Source organism: Liolophura sinensis, chromosome 1 (assembly GCF_032854445.1).
Source record: "Liolophura sinensis isolate JHLJ2023 chromosome 1, CUHK_Ljap_v2, whole genome shotgun sequence".
Classification (NCBI taxonomy): domain Eukaryota; kingdom Metazoa; phylum Mollusca; class Polyplacophora; order Chitonida; family Chitonidae; genus Liolophura; species Liolophura sinensis.
In genome coordinates this window covers 32,350,137-32,368,288 of record NC_088295.1, presented here as the reverse complement: position 1 = coordinate 32,368,288, position 18,152 = coordinate 32,350,137, and the positions used below count along the sequence as shown (strand labels likewise).

Below are 18,152 nucleotides of genomic sequence, written 5' to 3'. Positions count from 1 at the left end.
CATATACATTTTGATATGTTTGAGTTTATTGATATTGATATATACACAAGAAATAATAGAATATTCTACGTGAAACAGGGCGATATAGCCATATATGTGGGGTAATTCCCATCCGTCCGAGTTTCTCACACTGACGAGACACTTGGCGTGGACAGATCGTTGGCCGAACTTAACACGCTGACAGAACAAAATACACACACGCACACACATCACTTTAACACCAGATAATTTAACAAAACTAAACAAACACAGATTTGCATGCATGAACTTCTTCGTCATGAAAACCCGTCTGATACTGAAGCCACGTATTATGAGCAGGCGGCTAGATATATCGTTGAACTAAGCCCGAGGATCCACTGTGTGAATAGGATTAAGCTGCCATCTTCTCCCGTCCGTGGGGCTGTGTGAAGTCCAGATCTGGTCCAATAGCCACGATACCGAAAGGGTTGATGGTTTTGTGACTTTGCTGAAATCGAAATGAAATAACGATCCATTATCACTGAACCATACAAGACATTAAGGTTTAAATTACAGACGTAGATGTCATCATGTGCCAAACTAATCATACAACCATAAAGGTGGAGTCTTCTACTAGTAATAAGGTGAAGTGCATGTATCCTAGATTGCTGGGAAATAGCCACACTGGCACAGGCCAAATAGATTACACGGTCATGTTACTGTATGGATTGCGAGCGCCAGGATAAAAATGGTGTAAGTCAGTCTCTAGCTCACGGATATAGCTTTGAAATGCCCTTATTCATTAGCCGCTTTTTATGTCTGCCTTGTAATAATCGTTGTTGTTGTTTAGTGGTTACCTGATAATGACACATAATATGCTGAGGGTCGACGGTATCAGCCACACCGGGCATCTGGTAAATCTCCCTCACATAAGGCCAGATGTTTGGGTAGTCTATGATACGCTTCTTGTTACACTGAAACCCACGCACGATAATAAACAAAGTGGCAGTCAGGTTAACGCATTCTAAATGAAATACGGGTAAATCTTTCAGGTTTAAATACATTGTATTCCAAGATGGCTCCTTCCATTTTTCTATCATTCATTCACAATTTACTATTCCGTTACCGTGGCGAATTCTAAAGATGTTTGAAGGCCTTTGAATTTATATGATCCACATGGACTCTTTAAAAAAAAAAACACATTTTAAAACCCACCTTAAAATGCCCCACATAGACCATGTCAAAGCGAACCAAAGTGGTAAACAACCTGACGTCGGCTTCCGTAAATCGACTTCCGGTAAGATAACGTTTTTTGGATAAAACGCTTTCTACCTTAAAATAAAATATAACAAAAATTTTTTAAGCATTTTAGTGCCTTTGAATATGTGATCACTCCATGCAATGGGAACATTTCCCGCCTATAAGCAAATCGGATGCCAGCGAGTTAGTTCCAAGCTGTGTAAAACACATGATTCCTTGCTGTTGCACTGAATGGGGTGCTTGTGAACGGACTCTTTGCTTTAGGAGCAGAACTGTATAACACATAGACAGTGACTTATTACAGAAAAGAGCAAAAGATTGGATGGTATAAAACGTGATAGCCTTGATTCATCTTGATCCATGTATTTAAATACCGAACTATATGTTTCCGCGTGTTCACAATAACAATAGCTAGAGAGTTGCGCAATGACACCGAGAAGTCAGGCTAGCGGGAGACATAGAGTGAGCTGGCTGCACGTCTATGTGAGGAACGGGGGGAAGCGGGGACCGGGGACCCGTGCCCCAACACTTTCAAAAGAGGGAGGGCCAGCGTATGTTCTGCCCTACCCCCAACACTTCGACCCACTCGTATATGAAAAATACACCACAGTGAATGTTCACTGCCTTTTTCTCTGTTTTGAATCGGATGATAAAACATTTCTTTTCATTTGTTCAAATTTTAAATTTTAAAATTGCGCAATGTAACTCACGTCTATTAATTCCTCTGGAAGGCCTCTTATCCTCCAAACTTAGAGCTGTATTTGTCCTATTTTATGCCATATTTTCAGCAAGGCGATAATACTTTCAGACGGTGGTCTTGTTTTATGAAGCCATCCCTGCGTGTTATCTATCACAAAGAACGTAAGAACACAAATATCGAGTTTACCTAGGTTTTTATCATAATGCTGGACAGGAATTCCCCTTTGCCATTTTGTGAAAGCTTCTAGTTCCCCGTTCAGATGATCTCCATCTTAGCACACAAATTTTCAATATTTTCAAGTTAAAGGTCGAAAAAGGCAATTAGAACATTTATTCGGACGTCTCGAATCTCGGAGCTTCCAGAGCCGTGGTATTCCCTGGACCCTCGCACATAATTGACAGGGATAGTCGTTCTGCTTGCCTATGTCCAACTCCACAACCTCTCCATCTCGCTGTCTACAGGTCTGACTACTCTGTTCAGTGTGTAATAAACATTGTTCAGTTTATCCACATGTGCTATTAGAGTAAATATTTCACAACTCACATAGCGCGTATCGGTATTTCAGCGGAAAGTAAGTATATACATGTAAAGTATGGTAAGGCCAGGAATCGGCCACAGTGCAAGAAACTGTGCACCTCAAGTTGCGAAGTTGACTATAGCTGTGAGTGACAGTTACTGACACACTCGTAAGGCTACTTCCTTTTTCAGTTCTGTTTTACACTTCTTTTCCTGTTATATGGCAAGCATGCGGATTATAAGCTCCAAACATGTACTCAAGAGATGTAGAAGTCATAAAATCGAAAAGTTGTAGCCGGCTCCGGTCACACTGAAATATCTATTTTTCTTGCATTAGACACTGTAGAGTTATGAAACTCACTGCACCACAAATGTAACTTTCTGAAACATTCTTGAGCTCGCAGTTATGCATAAATCAATATACAGTAAATGTAAATGTTCAGCCTTATGCTTCCACAACGCATAACATGTTAATGTTAATGATACAGCTAGAGGACCACATGTGCTCTCAACCAGGATTCACGTATGGTGTCGCTATAGTTGCCAAATACTACGTAATACCATTGCTTATATGTTCTTATTCATGATAACACTTACATAATGCAAAGCGACCTTTATCTTTACTCACACAAAAGTATATTTCCAAAGAAAAAGAAAACAAAAAGTGCTACAAAGATACGAACTCTTCCCCGATATGCAACCTGTTCTCCGCAGCGACATCCTTAGTCCACTGTGCCGTGGAGGACGCCTGATAGACCAGGGCAGAAATACAGATTTTAAACTTGCGAAAATATGACAAAACTGATCGCACGGTAAAGTTTATGTTTTACATATGAAGACAAACGTTAACCAAAACGAAACTTTGACAACACGTAGAAATACACATATGAAGGTTTCGGTAAAGATATTTTTCTGGTTAACGTTGATCTTCACACTGTAACTTAAAGACACAGTGCCTCGTTTGAACGAAAAATTGTTTGAGGGTTACTGCTATGCAACCATCTCTTATAGCATTTTTACTTTCATGAGTGCTCCACCAAGTTTTATACTTCTGATCTGGAAATGTACAGAACTGAACCAGGATTTTGAAATTTGCACTTTCTTATCGTACCTCTCCGGGGCCGATCCTCCGCCTTACCTTACCAGGTCCTTTGTGCCAAAATGTGCAGTATAGGCCTTCTTCATCACAACCTTGAGAATGGATATTTTTTTCTCTTAAAACGAGCGTATGGCTATATGGGATCCTAAAGCTTCCGGACCCTTGACGGCCCCTGGACCCTTGACGGCCCCTGGACCCTCGCCCCATTGGTTGGGATAATAACCGCGCCCACCCCTTCCCCCATCTTTTATTCTCTTCCTACGCCCTGATGTACTCTTACTGTATATCTGTCACAATACAGTACTGAATCAGGAAACTTCAGGATGTTCCGGTACTTTCCTACGTGCTATGACACCTGCAATCGGCTGTCACAGAATATACGTGGTATGCTTGTTTCTATTCCTTTTAAATTCCCTTCAGTATCCGATTTCTTACCTTGTCCAGGGCAGAGAAAAGTACCCTTACGGCAGCGTCGTACGCTTCCTGAGACTGGGCAAAGCCGGACTTGTACACCCCGTTGTTAATTTCCCTGCAAAGTACGAGGAGGAAGTTATGTAATGAAATTTGACAGCTGCACCTTGTGCGGGTTGCATGTTGCAATCAGCCTGCGAATTTAAACTTATCAAGTCTCCCTGGAGAAAACATTAAATACTTGTGACACATGTACATAGGCGTATAAAATGAACCAAGCATTCATTGCACATATTTTTATGTATGAGAAAATTCTAGAAACGCTTATAACAACTTTGATGCCCTTTTCCTAAATTAAATACACGTGGTACATAGGTACAGGCGTATAATATATGAACAATTCTAGAACATGTCTATACCACAAATGTGACGCCATGATACATTATCAGTCAGATACACTAGCACAACTTTCTCTACATGAATTAGATTTACGAATATCTACATCTTTTTCCTTACGGATATATCCAGGCGTTTAATTGGTCTATCTCTCCTCGCAGATCCTCTGGGTACAGATTCAACGCTCTCTGTTCAGGAGTTTTACAGAACTCATTGAACTCCGTGTTAAACATCCGGATAATCTCACTCGATTCGTTGTTTACAATAGTCCTCTTCTGTTTGTCCCACAGGCAGGGTACAGTAATGTTACCACCGTAAGCTGAACAAAGAAGAATGCAACAGGGGTATAAAATTAATGGATATGTATATCTATAAATTGGCAGGTGTATGGGAATTATCCCACATGTGCTATTGGCTTTATATTTATATTTTCATATTATGTTATATTTTTTAACTAATTATTGACTAATTGATATTTTATTATGAACCACAACCAGTCTTATAATATCTTCTTTCAACATTTGAATCCCAATGTCACGTATATAGGGTTACCTGGATTTGCTAAAGCGTAAATCTCCCGAAGGTACTGACAGTTGTTCACCGTGTCCAAGCTGCATTTCGGTTTCTGCAACAACATTCGTAACTCGTCAGACTCACATTACGCTAGATGTACAATTTATGTTCATGTACATTCGATATTGAACGGGTCAATAATGTGTTATATTCATAAGGTGTTTGTATCAAACATGGCAGTCGCAGTTAAATTAAAATAACATGCTTGCAATTAGCATTCATGTAAAACACAAAAGCTCAAGGTGAGATATGCCGAAATAATAACATCTCATAGATGAGTCTGGCATACAAACTCTTTCAAAACGATTGCAGTTGAAATTCAAACTATAAATACATGTACATTCAAGTGAAGAGAAAAAGCAACCTGGTCAGTGAAATTCCAGCCTTTCTCGGTCAGCAGCCAGTCGACGACCGTGTGGGAGATGACATCCTGCAATCCCTTCAGCCGTCTCACGATGAGCACGCGGTGTGCCCACGGACAAGCTAGAGACACGTACAGATGGTAGCGTCCAGCTTCCGCTTTGAATCCACTGGAACCATCAGCTGAAAAGGTATATCCATCATGATATCGTTAATTCCTAACAAATTTTTACAGTTTATTCACAGTAGAACATCGTGTTTTTCGCTTTGCAATTACAAGCAATTACAGATGATTCTTAATGATACTGCTTTTTTTAGCTTTGAACCCATGCAATTAAACTGTCATCTGAAAAGACATAAGCGATAACAGCATTAATCCTTAGCAAGCACTTACACTTTATTCCGGACTGAACATTGCCCTTTCCACTTTGCACTTACTGTAACCGTCCGCTGTTCTGATTAGCATTGGTTTCTACCAATCACTTACAAATGATCCCCAACAACGTTGCGCTTTTCAGCGTGAACCCACTGGAGTGTTCCTTAATTCTGACTGCTTCGTTGGTTTCCGTACAATAAACCTAACTGTTTCAAATATGCCCAATGCTATTTTTAATTTGGCTTGCAGGATTATTTTGCAGTTCCATAGACCAAGTTCCAAAACGTAGCTTGCTTCATGTACAATTTTTGCATGTTTTCCGCAGGACATAAATTCTCTAAATTCCAAACTTGCTAGATTCCAACCATCGGCTGAAACGATATATGCGTGACCACATCAGTAATTGCTCTAATAGCCCACTGATTCCCAAGTATATTGTATATGTATTCCAGATTTCATTGGGGCTTGTGGCACTAATTCCATGGGAGTGGAAGAAGTGGAGGGGTGGAGCAGAAGACTTTTTTAGCGGTATTTTTTACTTTAACAACTTAACGCGTAAAAATTCTGGATTCATATATGTCTTCACTTCAGTATAAGGATTAATCCCCCAAACAGAAAGATTTTTTTCACCCACAAAACTGACCACCACCGTACAAGTGAAAACTTCGTGAGTATATATGGCGTTTAACAATAGCGAAGCAAATAAATAAAGACAGAAGACTATGTTAAGCATAAGGTAGTATTTCAGTGAAATTAAAAACCGCATCACACATTGCATTAAACAGATACCATCTGATCTTTACTCGAAACATTTTGATGACTTTCCATGAGTACTATGCCATTCGTGATGTATTGTATTACTTTTCAGATCAGTGCGTATTTGTTTTTCTTCAATGTCTATATATCATTATGGCACGGAGTCTTTAGGAATGTTTTGTATCGAAAACTCACTGATCCTTGGTTCTGATAAATAAACCAGAAGAACTTGCAGACATATGCGATTGATTACCCTTAGTTATAGTATAGATCAGCTTTGTAAAGATTTTAACATGAAGACAGGATGAAATTATTTTATTAATTTTTATTAAGCAAAAATGTGAATTCATATTAAGATTGCTTCTTCCTTATTGGCCTACCTCAAGTTTTCTAAGGATTTTCCCAACACACTATCATGAGCTGTTTTATCCTTCCTCAAACCATGCCAATATTCGCCGCATTAGCATGCCATTGTGTCTGATCATACTGGCTTTTTTTATGAAAGTAACCTGTCGTTGCACTTTTACATATACTTTTAGGCTACATTTCGCTTAGTTTTACACTGCACATATTTATTATATTATCACGTTGCTGTTATCATCTCGGTAACTGCATGTGCCTAGTTAGATTGAAGTAAAGAAATAAATGCATGTATTGGTAGATATTTTTTGATTTTCGTACAGTTTTAAAAATAAGTTTATTTTGTTCACGTACACTAGGCTATATTACTTGTTATATATTTGAAATTGTCCAGATATTCTTATACGGTCCCTCCTGGCGTATAGCGTCAAGGTCACATACTCCTCACATCGATTGCACCCCACCTTACATTCGTGCTACATCACTGCCACCACTATAGACAAGATTTACCTTCTGGGACATAAGTGCACTTGTTTAGGCTTTGCCCTATCACTAATGTCTTGGCGTGGATCTACATGATGCACAGGTATAACCAACGACCAAGCACAAATATTTTTGCTTTAGGTATCCAATAGAATCTTTTCACTCATATAGGTCTAGGATTCACTCTAAAAAAGGAAGGCATATGTGTAATAATTATGATTGTGGAAAGAAAGGTTGATACAGTCCCTGTTTTTCTGCCCGCGAACCACTGACCTTTACGTTTTCCAAGTGCTCTGCGCTTGTGATGGCAGTGAAATAAAGCGAGTTTATGGAGAGCCGCGCCGGTACTGATAGGAGTATGGATGACTCAGTCTTGAGGCACGTCTGTCTCGTGAGCGCTGCAGAGAGCTGTCTGTGGCATTTTATGTAACAGTTCTGATTAGACACCGAACTATCAGGAAACTTTACAACACGTGTACCGCTGAAAATATCTGAGTGAAAGATGGAAACCATATCTTCAGCTCAAATGAACTGAAAACTGAAGATTAGATGGCCATCAGGTGAGGCAGCAGGAAACCGCACACAAACTCCTCACAGTGTATTACTTTATTTTCTTCTATAAGGGACCGTATATACCATGCTAAGTAATTAATACACACCATTTGTAATGTAAGTAGGCCTAATGCTTCACATTTCCGACAAAACTAAGTTTACTTTGTAGAGAAAGAAACTGATTATACATAACAATTAACAATTAATTAAGCAGAACGTGCTTAACCATGGGCAGTGATGTTAATATACCGACATTTATGCTTTCGTGTTTAGCTATGCAACCTGTCAACATAGGCCTACATGTACCACATCAATCGATTTATAATCAAATGGTGCATTGTGCGAAGCGACCATAACGTCCAACCGTCCACATACCTGTAATGCTGTCTCTAAAAGCTGACGGTTTCCTCACAAACTCCCCTTTATTTGTTACGGATGTTTTCCAGGACTGTTTGATATCTGCGTCAGACGTAGCGGAATTCTGTGGCGTACTCATCTTAAATGCTTTTCGACTAGGTGTAGGCCTACAACCCTCATGCGCTCGTGCTCTGACCCAGTCAGCAGACTTCCGCTACAAATGCAAGGCACAGTGAAGCATGTTGACTACATAGCAATAGCATATATAACGGTGAAATCAAGGCTGCTCGTTACGGCCTGGGGCAGGCAGCCTCACATTTAACTCATCATGGAGTAGGCCTCCTTGCTGTGGGAAGAGTTTTCGCCTCGGTTGACTATCTTTGGCTACACTATACTTCTGCTTGCTGCATTGTAGCATAGGGGCCTATAACACTTACCCGTGGACGACATACATGTAGAGACCGCGCTCTGATTTATCATATGATTTGTAGACTTCCGGAGTATTACAGATTTTAGTTTAAATCTTGTGAAACAGAGCTTGTATTATTGTCACTCGACGAGCTTGTGCTACAGACCCATACCATGTGAAGGCGGCTCAAGTACGCATGCAGGCTACATATGACATTGAGCAGAAAATATGCAAATCATTTTTTGTTCCTGTTTTACACAGCAACCATGCAATCTCCCCAAAATACCTTCAGAATACAGAGAATGTAATTACATCCTTTCTAATAAGTTTATAATTATTCTCGTGTAAGACCACGAAATGGACAAAAACAGACATAATTGTTTATAATTTGCTATTTATAACCACCCAAAGTACATGTAATTAGACACAAAACAAACCTTCTATATCCCTCTTGGGCACCCTACTCACTTTTTGGGAACTTCTGATAATAGCAGTGTCAAATCAGTTTATAAAAATGTAATTTTTGTTATTATTAGGGTCACCTTTTGTAGGTGATAACTTATGAAGTTATGGTTTGACTCTCACCTGCCGTAGGCCTATGCAGGAAGTCACTAAGCCCTTAAAGTTTGAGATGCCTGAACGTATGGGTGTAGACATTATCTGTACGTACACTTTGTTGATCTGCATCGCTGTGGCTACGCATGCATCACCGTATCGATCAAGCCCGGAGAGAATTGAGGCATTTTCCTCAGGTTTGAAACCAAGTGCACGAAGCGGTGACGTCACGGGACTCGGTGTTTATCTGCGAGATTCCAGTGTGATGTCATTCTGTACCAGTTAGGACAAGAAGCTCCAATCATCAAGCAGCAGCATGAGAGTCTCCCAGGAACCCAGGGACTCTTGCAGTAGCCCTAGTATATACTTACAGGTTCTAAGTATGTTCAGCCCCACAGTATTAGTCTAACATGCCAATCTGTACAGCGCATTGCACAAATAACAAGAAGATGAAATACCTACATGAATCATTCTTATTTATTTATAATTGTGTATGATTAGACAGTGGCTATAAATAATCTAGAGCTAAGTTTCCTTTGGTTTTAGATATCTTGAAGTAAATAATGTTGTCAAATAGGAGAGGATACGGTTTCCTCCCACCATAATCCAGATCGCCGTCGTAGAAGTGAAACCAATCAAATAAATAAACAAATACACGCAATGACAGGGGTAAGCCTAGTTGGTAGGCGGTGCCATGAATTGTGACTGGTGTTTCGGTAAGTGTAACTGGGAGCTTCTTGTTATAGTGAAGGAATAGTGATGTACGAGATAGTTTTATGACATTACCACAAGTGTATTCATCTTAAAGTTTGCTCTTCCATGCTCTACATATTGACTAGTTAATGACTTTGGGCTTCGACTTTTAAAAATTTTAAAGAAACAATATTCGAAGAAAACCTTTTTCTCTTCCCATCATTTTCCACCATGCTACATTTACTCCTTGGATCCATCTATATATAAGTGCCCCAAAATGGCTGATAACTCGTCTACAAGCTGGGATAGTTGACCCCGCACTCATGGCGCCAATGGTATATGTACTGATATAACTCATCAGGCACTGATATAACTGATCAAGTACTGTGCATGAGGCCAATGGTATAAAACATTATGTTTATGATTTTGCTTAACCTGTATTGATGCATCTTACATTTGGTATACACAGTAGCCAATCCATGATGGGTCCTACTCGCTCTAAAAAATAAACTTATTAGTTATAGAGGTTGAATATATTTGATATAAGAATTTAGTACAATGTGCTTGCTGCAAAGATATGGAAATTTGTTGAGACAGTATTCACGTACATGTATCATTGTCAACTTGTTCATTTTTTCGTATATGCTGCCATACTGGTATACTGAATTGGTTGTCTCAGATTCAGTTCAGTTTTGGGAGAATTTGACCACAAGGCATATGTATTTGCCTTGAGTCTATAATTTGAACTAATTATAGACTGAAATGTCCATGCTGGCAATGTGATAAGTATAAGCACAAAGCTAACTTGTAAATAAGCAGGTCGCAATTTTGTCTAAAGTAAACATATGTTGTCACATGTTTGGGTCGAGCTGCGGATAATCTAGGTTGTATAGATATAGGCCTATATATAAATAATGTGTATTTGAAGTCACCAGTCTTGGCCTGTGAACTTCTGCCGAACACATTGGCATACATCAGGCGAAACACACTGGCTGCATGATTATATAGTAAGTTCAGGTATGTAATTACATATGTACTTTAACCTGTGTCATACGTTCATATATGTTTTTGTGTATATGTTTTTGTATTTTTATATACTTGGTTGATGTTTTCCGCGTTAATTATCAGGGGTTGATAGAGTTCGCTTGATTTATCGCAAACGAAACGTATCATATACCGTTACACAACAAACCGATATAGAAATCCCGCCATCTACGTCGCAGTGTTACTTTACGTACATTGTGATTCTCTTTGATCCAGGCAAGCAATGAGTTAAGTCCATCAGTCTCTGCCGCCTTTAAAAAACAATATACAAAACCCGGTGGAGTTATACTTGGAAATCTTTATACACAAAACGGTCAAGGCAGTGGATTATAAGCTGGCTGAAATGAAACACCCGACGGAACCATTGCACCCTTCAGTTCATATTGCATTCAATGTCTTTGATTGATTTATATGTTGCATACATTTTTTCTTAACATCCGTGCTACAGTGGCATATATTAACTGCAGACCTTAACCTTCCGTTTGTCTGAGAATGGGTAGGCCCTTACTCGGCCTTACATGTAAGTTCTAAAAGCAGTGACATAATTTATGTTCGTCTAAACATACTAATACATTTATGAACTCTTACGACAAATTTTGGCGATTGTCTGACTGTGTTGATCCATATCTTTGCGTGAATTAGTACTTTCGCTCTCCAGGATTAATACTATAAATCTGCTTAAAGTTTTGTAGGGAACCCATCCAAACCGCTTCAGGAATAATTCCGAATGGCAGTCATCATACCTCAAGATCCAACAGTGTATCTGGATACGAAGTTCCAGGCAGGTGACGTGCCGGAGAAACTGTCCTGGCTGAATAAGCCTAAAGCTGCGCTTGTGGCTGGCTTGGACGGACAAGGACTGGTTGTACATTCCGTAAGGCTTCTGTTTTTAATATCCCATCCGATATTTAGATGGATGCAAGTGGCATTCTACTGCTATGGAAATATCGTGAGAACCAGAAGATTTTGCGTGTATATATATAGGGGTAACAAATTGCAAGAATGTGACGAATTCCAACATTGAAATTCATTAGGTATACTTTGTACATACCCTATTTCTTCTAATTTTTGGGACACTTGGTCTGCAGGAATATTGATTTTCTTTTTTCTCACATTGTTAGGCCATTTAATGAATAACGTACTCATATCTTTACTTTTCCAAATGGTCGGTAAAGAAATGTAATATTCTACTTTCAACAGTACTAATATCTGTCCCCAGAGATCTGGAATCTAGAGTAAACTGACAGGCTTTTTCACATGAAGTTACCACATGTTTTACCACTATATATCTTCTCGCTAGATATCGCGGGAATGGAATACCGCTCGTTGCCAAAATCTCCTCATGTAATTAATGCATTAGTCAAACTGACTTTCCACCATTCGATAAGTAGGTCCATCACATCTATAATTTTAACAGAAACATCCTTTCGTACAGATATAATCAGTGAAATATGCGCTATATATTCGTTAGTGCTTTCTTATGGAACATTTATGATGTTAAGATTTAATATGTACATTCTATATGTTGTAGGATGCAAAATCCGATTTTTGGCAGAAGTGAGTATATCATGATTCTTTGTATAAAGTAGGCTTACATGCTTTGGTATGAGTTAAACTTTACGTATTAAATGTTTTGTTGGAAATTGCAAGGAACAGTTTATGATGCATTGTGTAAAGTGAGTTTGATACTTTCTAATAATAAAACCGGTATTTTGCAATTTCATTTTGGATATTGTCTTGCCAGTTGACGGCCTGAACTCTGATTTGGAAATTTCGCTTGCTTGTTGAATTGAACGTAGTGCAATATCAAAAATGTTAGAAAAAAAATTCAGTTTTGAAAACCCATGCAATTTCTCAACTATTCGCCTCAATTAATCTGACATGGAAGTTGTTACACATGAAATCGCCTGCTACATTCCAGAGTCATGTGGGGCGACGTTTTACTGTGTCTTGTCAGGCGACATGTTTGCTATAGCGTATAAATTTGTTTTTCTCGTCGATCCAGTTTTCCCTCAAAAGATGTTTGTTCTGTCTGCATGATACCTATATTTTCTGTGTTTCAGAACCTACTACACCCCGACACTTATAGCGGACAACGGACATTTCCTGCACATGACCAGTCCGGATGACCAAGTTGTCATGGAAACCTCCTTTGACCTGACGACTCACGCGAATTTTGATCAGGTATATGAAGTTTCTTTATTTTCCCCGTTCCCCGATAGTTGTCGGTCCAGACTATACGGTGAGAAGACGATACATAAGTGGGAAACCTTCCCGCGTGAAGTAAATCATGCCAAAGCTGTGTGTAGAGGATGTATTGTGAAATCCCGCTTCGTAAAGGTCTAAAAGATAGATGTGACACGTGAACGCGAGGATGTCTGATAACTCACAAATCTCTCTGTAGAGCATGCCTCGCCTTACATGAATTTAACGCCCTTTGTTGTCGACATTGTTCATACCTAACTTTGCGATGACGATTGTTGGGGAAACTGGTACTCATGTGTTACATAAACGGCTCGGGCCCGGAGTCGCCATTACGCGGGAAAGGTGATACCCAAGCTACTGGGTCGAGCCACAGATTCCTCTATTTTTTTTTTTTTTTTTTTGAGCTGTGGTTGCTGGAAGTGAAGTCGTAGCATTTTGTTACCTTGATAATTTCTAAGGGGGTAGGAAATAACACTGGCCAAAAAAGTTTTCAGTTCTATTCAAAACAGACAAAATTCTGATATATTTTAACTTGGTGCAAACTGACAGTGCAGAAATTTTTAGTGCATCAAAACCTAAAATGTCTATGTGGCAGTATTACCCACTCAATGCTCGTTCATTCTTCAGTTCGGAGGCAAATCTCGGACCCACTTACCTGAATTGCACATGTGTAACCTATAAGTAGGAGAAGTTTTATAATTCTTTGTCAGTAATATCTTCATATGATGCTGACACTGAAACCAAAATATTACGTGGTTTAGGGGAAAAGTTAAAATTTAAGGGCTGTATGTAGAAGCCCACCCAGGTTAATTCTCTAGGTATCTGTAGTATGATGGTTTGTGCAGAAGGGGATTTTCTTTTCTGTGAAAATAAATCCTGCAGAAATGGAAGCTTACCCTGTTTTTCTTTAAGATGCAAAACTTGTTGTCTTCAGAAACTAAAATTTGACCACCTTTTCACAACTGCACTGAAATTATGTAAGAATTGCTAACCTTACCCCTATTAGTACCTGCAGACATGACTTCCAAAAAGTGACATTTTTTTATTATTGTTGCACACAGGCCGCACATTTAACCAGTTTTGGACTTTTCTCTTCAAGATATCAAAAAATCAACCTAGCTTGACCACCATGTTTTTGAGCTGTGGTTGCTGGAAGTATAGCATTTTGTTACCTTTGGTAACCTCTAGAGGGGTAAGAAGTAACACTGGCCAAAATATTTTGCCAAAATCGTCTAAATATGTTGACGTTATGCTTAAATCAAACGAATCAACAAATTGTTTTCACTGAACATTTCAAATTTCTAAGTCGCACATCTATACAATTAATTATTGGCCAGGGAATCGATGCCAGTTGTGGACATTTTATGCTGACGATGTATGTTTATCTTTCAGGCTGGGTTAATGGTTAGAATGGACTCTCATCATTGGATTAAAACGGTATGTCACCATCCAGTCCTGGCTTCCGGTATACGATATTCTTCAGTCAATCATATTTTAATGTGGACCTATCCATGGATGGAAATTAATATTCACCCCCACCACTTGATAATGATGTCGGTACATCTCCATACACCAGGGACAATGATCCAGAAGTAAAACGTCTTTGTCTGTCGGAGATGTTTATGTTAGTATACTTTGTTGTTAAGAGACTTCTGTCTTTTTGAACAGTCCAAAACAGTGGACTTATGAAAATTAGTGAAATGATGCAGTCAGTGTACTGCTACAGTTTGCTGAATCGCTTTAGGCGTAAGACCAGAATCTTTGTCCCATTTAATGAAATACCGGTATATAAAATAAACGCGATTTACATGTATCGATATTGCTTGCAGGCTTGCTGACAATAAGCTGTTGACGATGCTCCTGTGACAGTTTGGGTAGTCTAACGCCCTTGAAAGAGTACTTGCCTTAAATCCACTAATTTGGTGTGCATATATTCGTACATGCACGTCACACATGGTAAAGTTCATCTGCTCGTTTATCCCAGGAACTTCGGTTTTCTGCAGGCAGAAAAGCTAACCACAGTCGCATGTGTGTAAAATTCTTGAGTATGGAGTTAAACAACAATCAAATAAATAAATAAATATTCCTGGCAGGGTATGGAGTTCGCTGACGGCGCCCCGTCACTGAGCTGTGTGGTGACGAATGGGTACAGCGACTGGTCCCGCTTCTCCTGGCCCTCCAAGTCCCTCAGTATACGGGTGTACAAACAAGGAAACAGCTATGTTGTAAGTTAAACATAATTGGTGGTTTTTATCTTTTGACTGTAATTTTGATGTAGTTGACACGGAACCATTTATCATGCAACTTACGAAAGGTGGTAGTGAAATGGCGAGCAGTGCGTTCAAGATTGGAGGGACATCACTGAAAATATTCAGTTGTCAAAATTACGAAGAAATGATTGTAAAGGGAGTCCAGTGTATAGCGGGGAAACGGTTGTTATAGCTGACCCGGTGTCTGGTGAGGGATTACAGGGAAACAATAGTTATAGTAAGCCCGGTGTCTAGTTATCTATAACAGGGGAACAATTGTGCTGTAAACCCGGTGTCTAGTTAGTGATAACAGGGAAACAATTGTTTTAGTTTACCCCGTGTCTGGTGAATGATAAAAACGGAAACAATTGTTTTAGTTTACCCGGTGTCTGGTGAGCGATAACAGCGAAACAATTGTTATAGTAAACCCGATGTCTGGTGAGCGATAACAGCGAAACAGTTGCTATGGTAAACCCGATGTCTGGTGAGCGATAACAGCGAAACAATTGTTACAGTAAAACCGGTGTCTTGTGAGCGATAAGAGGGAAACAATTGCTATAGTGAGCCCGGGGTCTGGTGAGCGATAAGAGGGAAACAATTGCTATAGTAAGCCCGGTGTCTGGTGAGCAATAAGTGGGAAACAATTGCTATAGTAAGCCCGGGGTCTGGTGAGCTGTAAGAGGGAAACAATTGTTATAGTAAGCCCGGTGTCTGGTGAGCGATAAGAGGGAAACAATTGCTATAGTAAGCCCGGTGCCTGGTGAGCAATAAGAGGGAAACAATTGCTATAGTAAGCCTGGTGTCTGGTGAGGGATAAGAGGAAAACAGTTAGAACAGTAGACACGGTGCCTGGTGAGCGATAAGAGGGAAACCATTAAGACAGTATACCCGGTGTCTGGTGAGCGATAAGAAGGAAACCATTAAGACAGTATACCCGGTGTCTAGTGCATACAAACATTTAAGCTTTAAATTAAATTTAATATCTGAACTGTTTAATGAGCAGCATCTCACAAGGAATAAGATACCCATATATCCGTGCAAAGATATGGTGTTAAATACCGTATATACATATTCAGCATGAATCTATACTTCATTCACTTGTGATGATTCCTATATTACCTGTGATTTACATTTTCCCAGATGGAGAATAAGCTGCCCTCCAGTGACAAGTGGGACTACTTCCGGATCGCGCACCTGGACACTGGGGACTCACCTGTACAGATCGGCATTTTCACCTGTGCTCCAACCGACAAGGGCATGAGTGTTAAGTTTAACTATCTGTCCGTAAAACACACTGACGGATATAGTCATCACAATTAGCGTGTGTCCCGCTGAAAAAATATTTGGGGTAAAAATGTCGTTATTACGAGAAAATATATTTTTCCGAATTTTTTTTTGACATTAATGAGCTTCTATAGAAAGACTGGCCTACAATATGTTAAAATCCAGTCATGAAATAATGTTACAGGTCAGGAAGAAACTACTTGTCAATGACTTCATTATATACAAGCCATGAATATTCATATAACATCGAATGTATGGACGATGTTAAAATATGACAATATAAAATATTACGTATACAGTTGTACAAAATCAGTAACCCTCAGTTTGTTCAATTCCATCATCTGTAAAGATGCCCATACATACGCAGCTTGTAAATAAAATCTCATTTCTATCGATATCATGCCTTGTTAACCTTTATTTAAATGTATGTTAGCCTATGGTATTCCGTAAGAAAGTGTATGTATCACTTTTACCAAATCTCCAACTAGTACTTTTACATACTATACCTGTTTAACTTTCAAGTGAGACTACTTTTAATACCATCTAAAGGATGCATGACCGGCCTCCAACTGGTTGCAAATATTCATTGCTTGTTACCAACAGATAGAAAACATGCTTACAGTTAATACCCTGTTTACATAATTAGAAAGATGTCTGTAAACTGTCACATTATTCTCAGCTTAATAACATAATAAAAATAATAATAATATAATAGCATTAAATTTGTGTGTCACTATGTTAAAGCAATATTTCTTTTTAACAGCCACTAAACCACCATAACATTATTATTTATTTGGTTGATTTTATTTGATTGATGCGGGCAGAGACCAGGGGAAACCCACGATCATAACATTACATCACGATGCAACTGATCACCACCCAACTTGGAACCGTACCCGTATTGGCAATAGTTAGATTCGATCAATAAACCTTACTGGTAAAGCTAGGGTAAAACTCAAACTACAGGTCTACACATCCTGGCTTCCTGTCCGGTCGTACGTGGAAAGGTTTGCCAGAAACCTGCGGATGGTCGTGGGTTACCCTGAACTCTGTCCGATTTTCTCCCACCCTAATGCTGGCCGTCGACGTATGAGTGAAATATTCTTGAGTAGGGCGTCAAACAACAACCAAATAGATTAATATTTGTGTACATGCTTTGGGACATTCCAGAGCACTGGGCCAGAGTGGGCTTCCTGATTGTGTTACTTTTCGTGCATGTATCTAATCTTCGAAAGCGTACGAGGTCCAGTCGTATCCTTGTCAGAACTGATTGTCATACTACTCTAGCCCGAAAGTTTTGAAGAATGATAATGCAAATTAAAAATCAAGTGAACGAATCCCTCGCTCTAAATAGCGCACTTCTTATTTCTATGGCGTTGATTGAATACACAATACATGGGGTAGGACATTAATCCGGTCAATAATAAATATTTCCTCTGCTATGTTTTTCTTATATCCGTCAAATGTGTGTATTATTGTCTATTATACAGGGAAGCTTGCGTCTTGAATCCAACGTTGCAATAATGTCTGAGTCTATACGCTTCCTGCCCACAACT

The 18,152-nt window shown here is 39.3% G+C and overlaps 2 protein-coding genes across 5 annotated transcripts; one reads left to right on the top strand and one right to left on the bottom strand.

Annotated features, from left to right (window-relative positions):
* Positions 1 to 4: 4 nt before the first annotated feature.
* On the bottom strand, positions 5 to 9,345 carry LOC135481853 (glutathionyl-hydroquinone reductase YqjG-like). Of its 2 annotated transcripts, none has more exons than XM_064761593.1 (9): positions 9,152 to 9,345; positions 8,176 to 8,371; positions 5,278 to 5,456; positions 4,893 to 4,965; positions 4,461 to 4,659; positions 3,969 to 4,062; positions 1,174 to 1,290; positions 816 to 932; positions 5 to 466 (listed from the first exon to the last, which is right to left on the bottom strand). In XM_064761593.1, the coding sequence occupies exons 1-9, from the start codon at positions 9,251 to 9,253 to the stop codon at positions 371 to 373; spliced, it is 1,173 nt and encodes a 390-aa protein (XP_064617663.1). In that variant the 5' UTR covers positions 9,254 to 9,345; the 3' UTR covers positions 5 to 370. The 2 variants fall into 2 exon arrangements, with proteins under 2 accessions (XP_064617663.1, XP_064617664.1); XM_064761594.1 differs by lacking the exon at positions 9,152 to 9,345 and adding an exon at positions 8,595 to 9,045.
* Positions 7,613 to 17,516, top strand: LOC135481854 (uncharacterized). 3 transcript variants are annotated; one of them, XM_064761597.1, is made up of 7 exons: positions 7,613 to 7,808; positions 11,551 to 11,732; positions 12,390 to 12,415; positions 12,922 to 13,042; positions 14,456 to 14,500; positions 15,157 to 15,288; positions 16,453 to 17,516. In XM_064761597.1, exons 2-7 carry the CDS (start codon positions 11,586 to 11,588, stop codon positions 16,630 to 16,632), a joined length of 651 nt encoding a protein of 216 aa, XP_064617667.1. In that variant the 5' UTR covers positions 7,613 to 7,808; positions 11,551 to 11,585; the 3' UTR covers positions 16,633 to 17,516. The 3 variants fall into 3 exon arrangements, with proteins under 3 accessions (XP_064617667.1, XP_064617665.1, XP_064617666.1); XM_064761595.1 differs by having other exon boundaries at positions 11,543 to 11,732; positions 16,453 to 17,514; XM_064761596.1 differs by lacking the exon at positions 7,613 to 7,808 and adding an exon at positions 9,436 to 9,501 and having other exon boundaries at positions 11,543 to 11,732.
* Positions 17,517 to 18,152: the final 636 nt, after the last annotated feature.

Excerpts from the sequence above, each read along its gene's own strand:
- LOC135481854 (XM_064761597.1), top strand. The coding sequence starts at position 11,586 with ATGGCAGTCATCATACCTCAAGATCCAACAGTGTATCTGGATACGAAG. Across the intron at positions 13,043-14,455 it reads CTCACGCGAATTTTGATCAG|GCTGGGTTAATGGTTAGAAT; the intron begins GTATATGAAGTT and ends TTTATCTTTCAG. Across the intron at positions 14,501-15,156 it reads CTCATCATTGGATTAAAACG|GGTATGGAGTTCGCTGACGG; the intron begins GTATGTCACCAT and ends TATTCCTGGCAG.
- LOC135481853 (XM_064761593.1), bottom strand. The coding sequence starts at position 9,253 with ATGCAGATCAACAAAGTGTACGTACAGATAATGTCTACACCCATACGT. Across the intron at positions 4,966-5,277 it reads GCTGGAATTTCACTGACCAG|AAACCGAAATGCAGCTTGGA; the intron begins GTTGCTTTTTCT and ends ATGTTGTTGCAG. Across the intron at positions 467-815 it reads ATATTATGTGTCATTATCAG|CAAAGTCACAAAACCATCAA; the intron begins GTAACCACTAAA and ends TTTCGATTTCAG.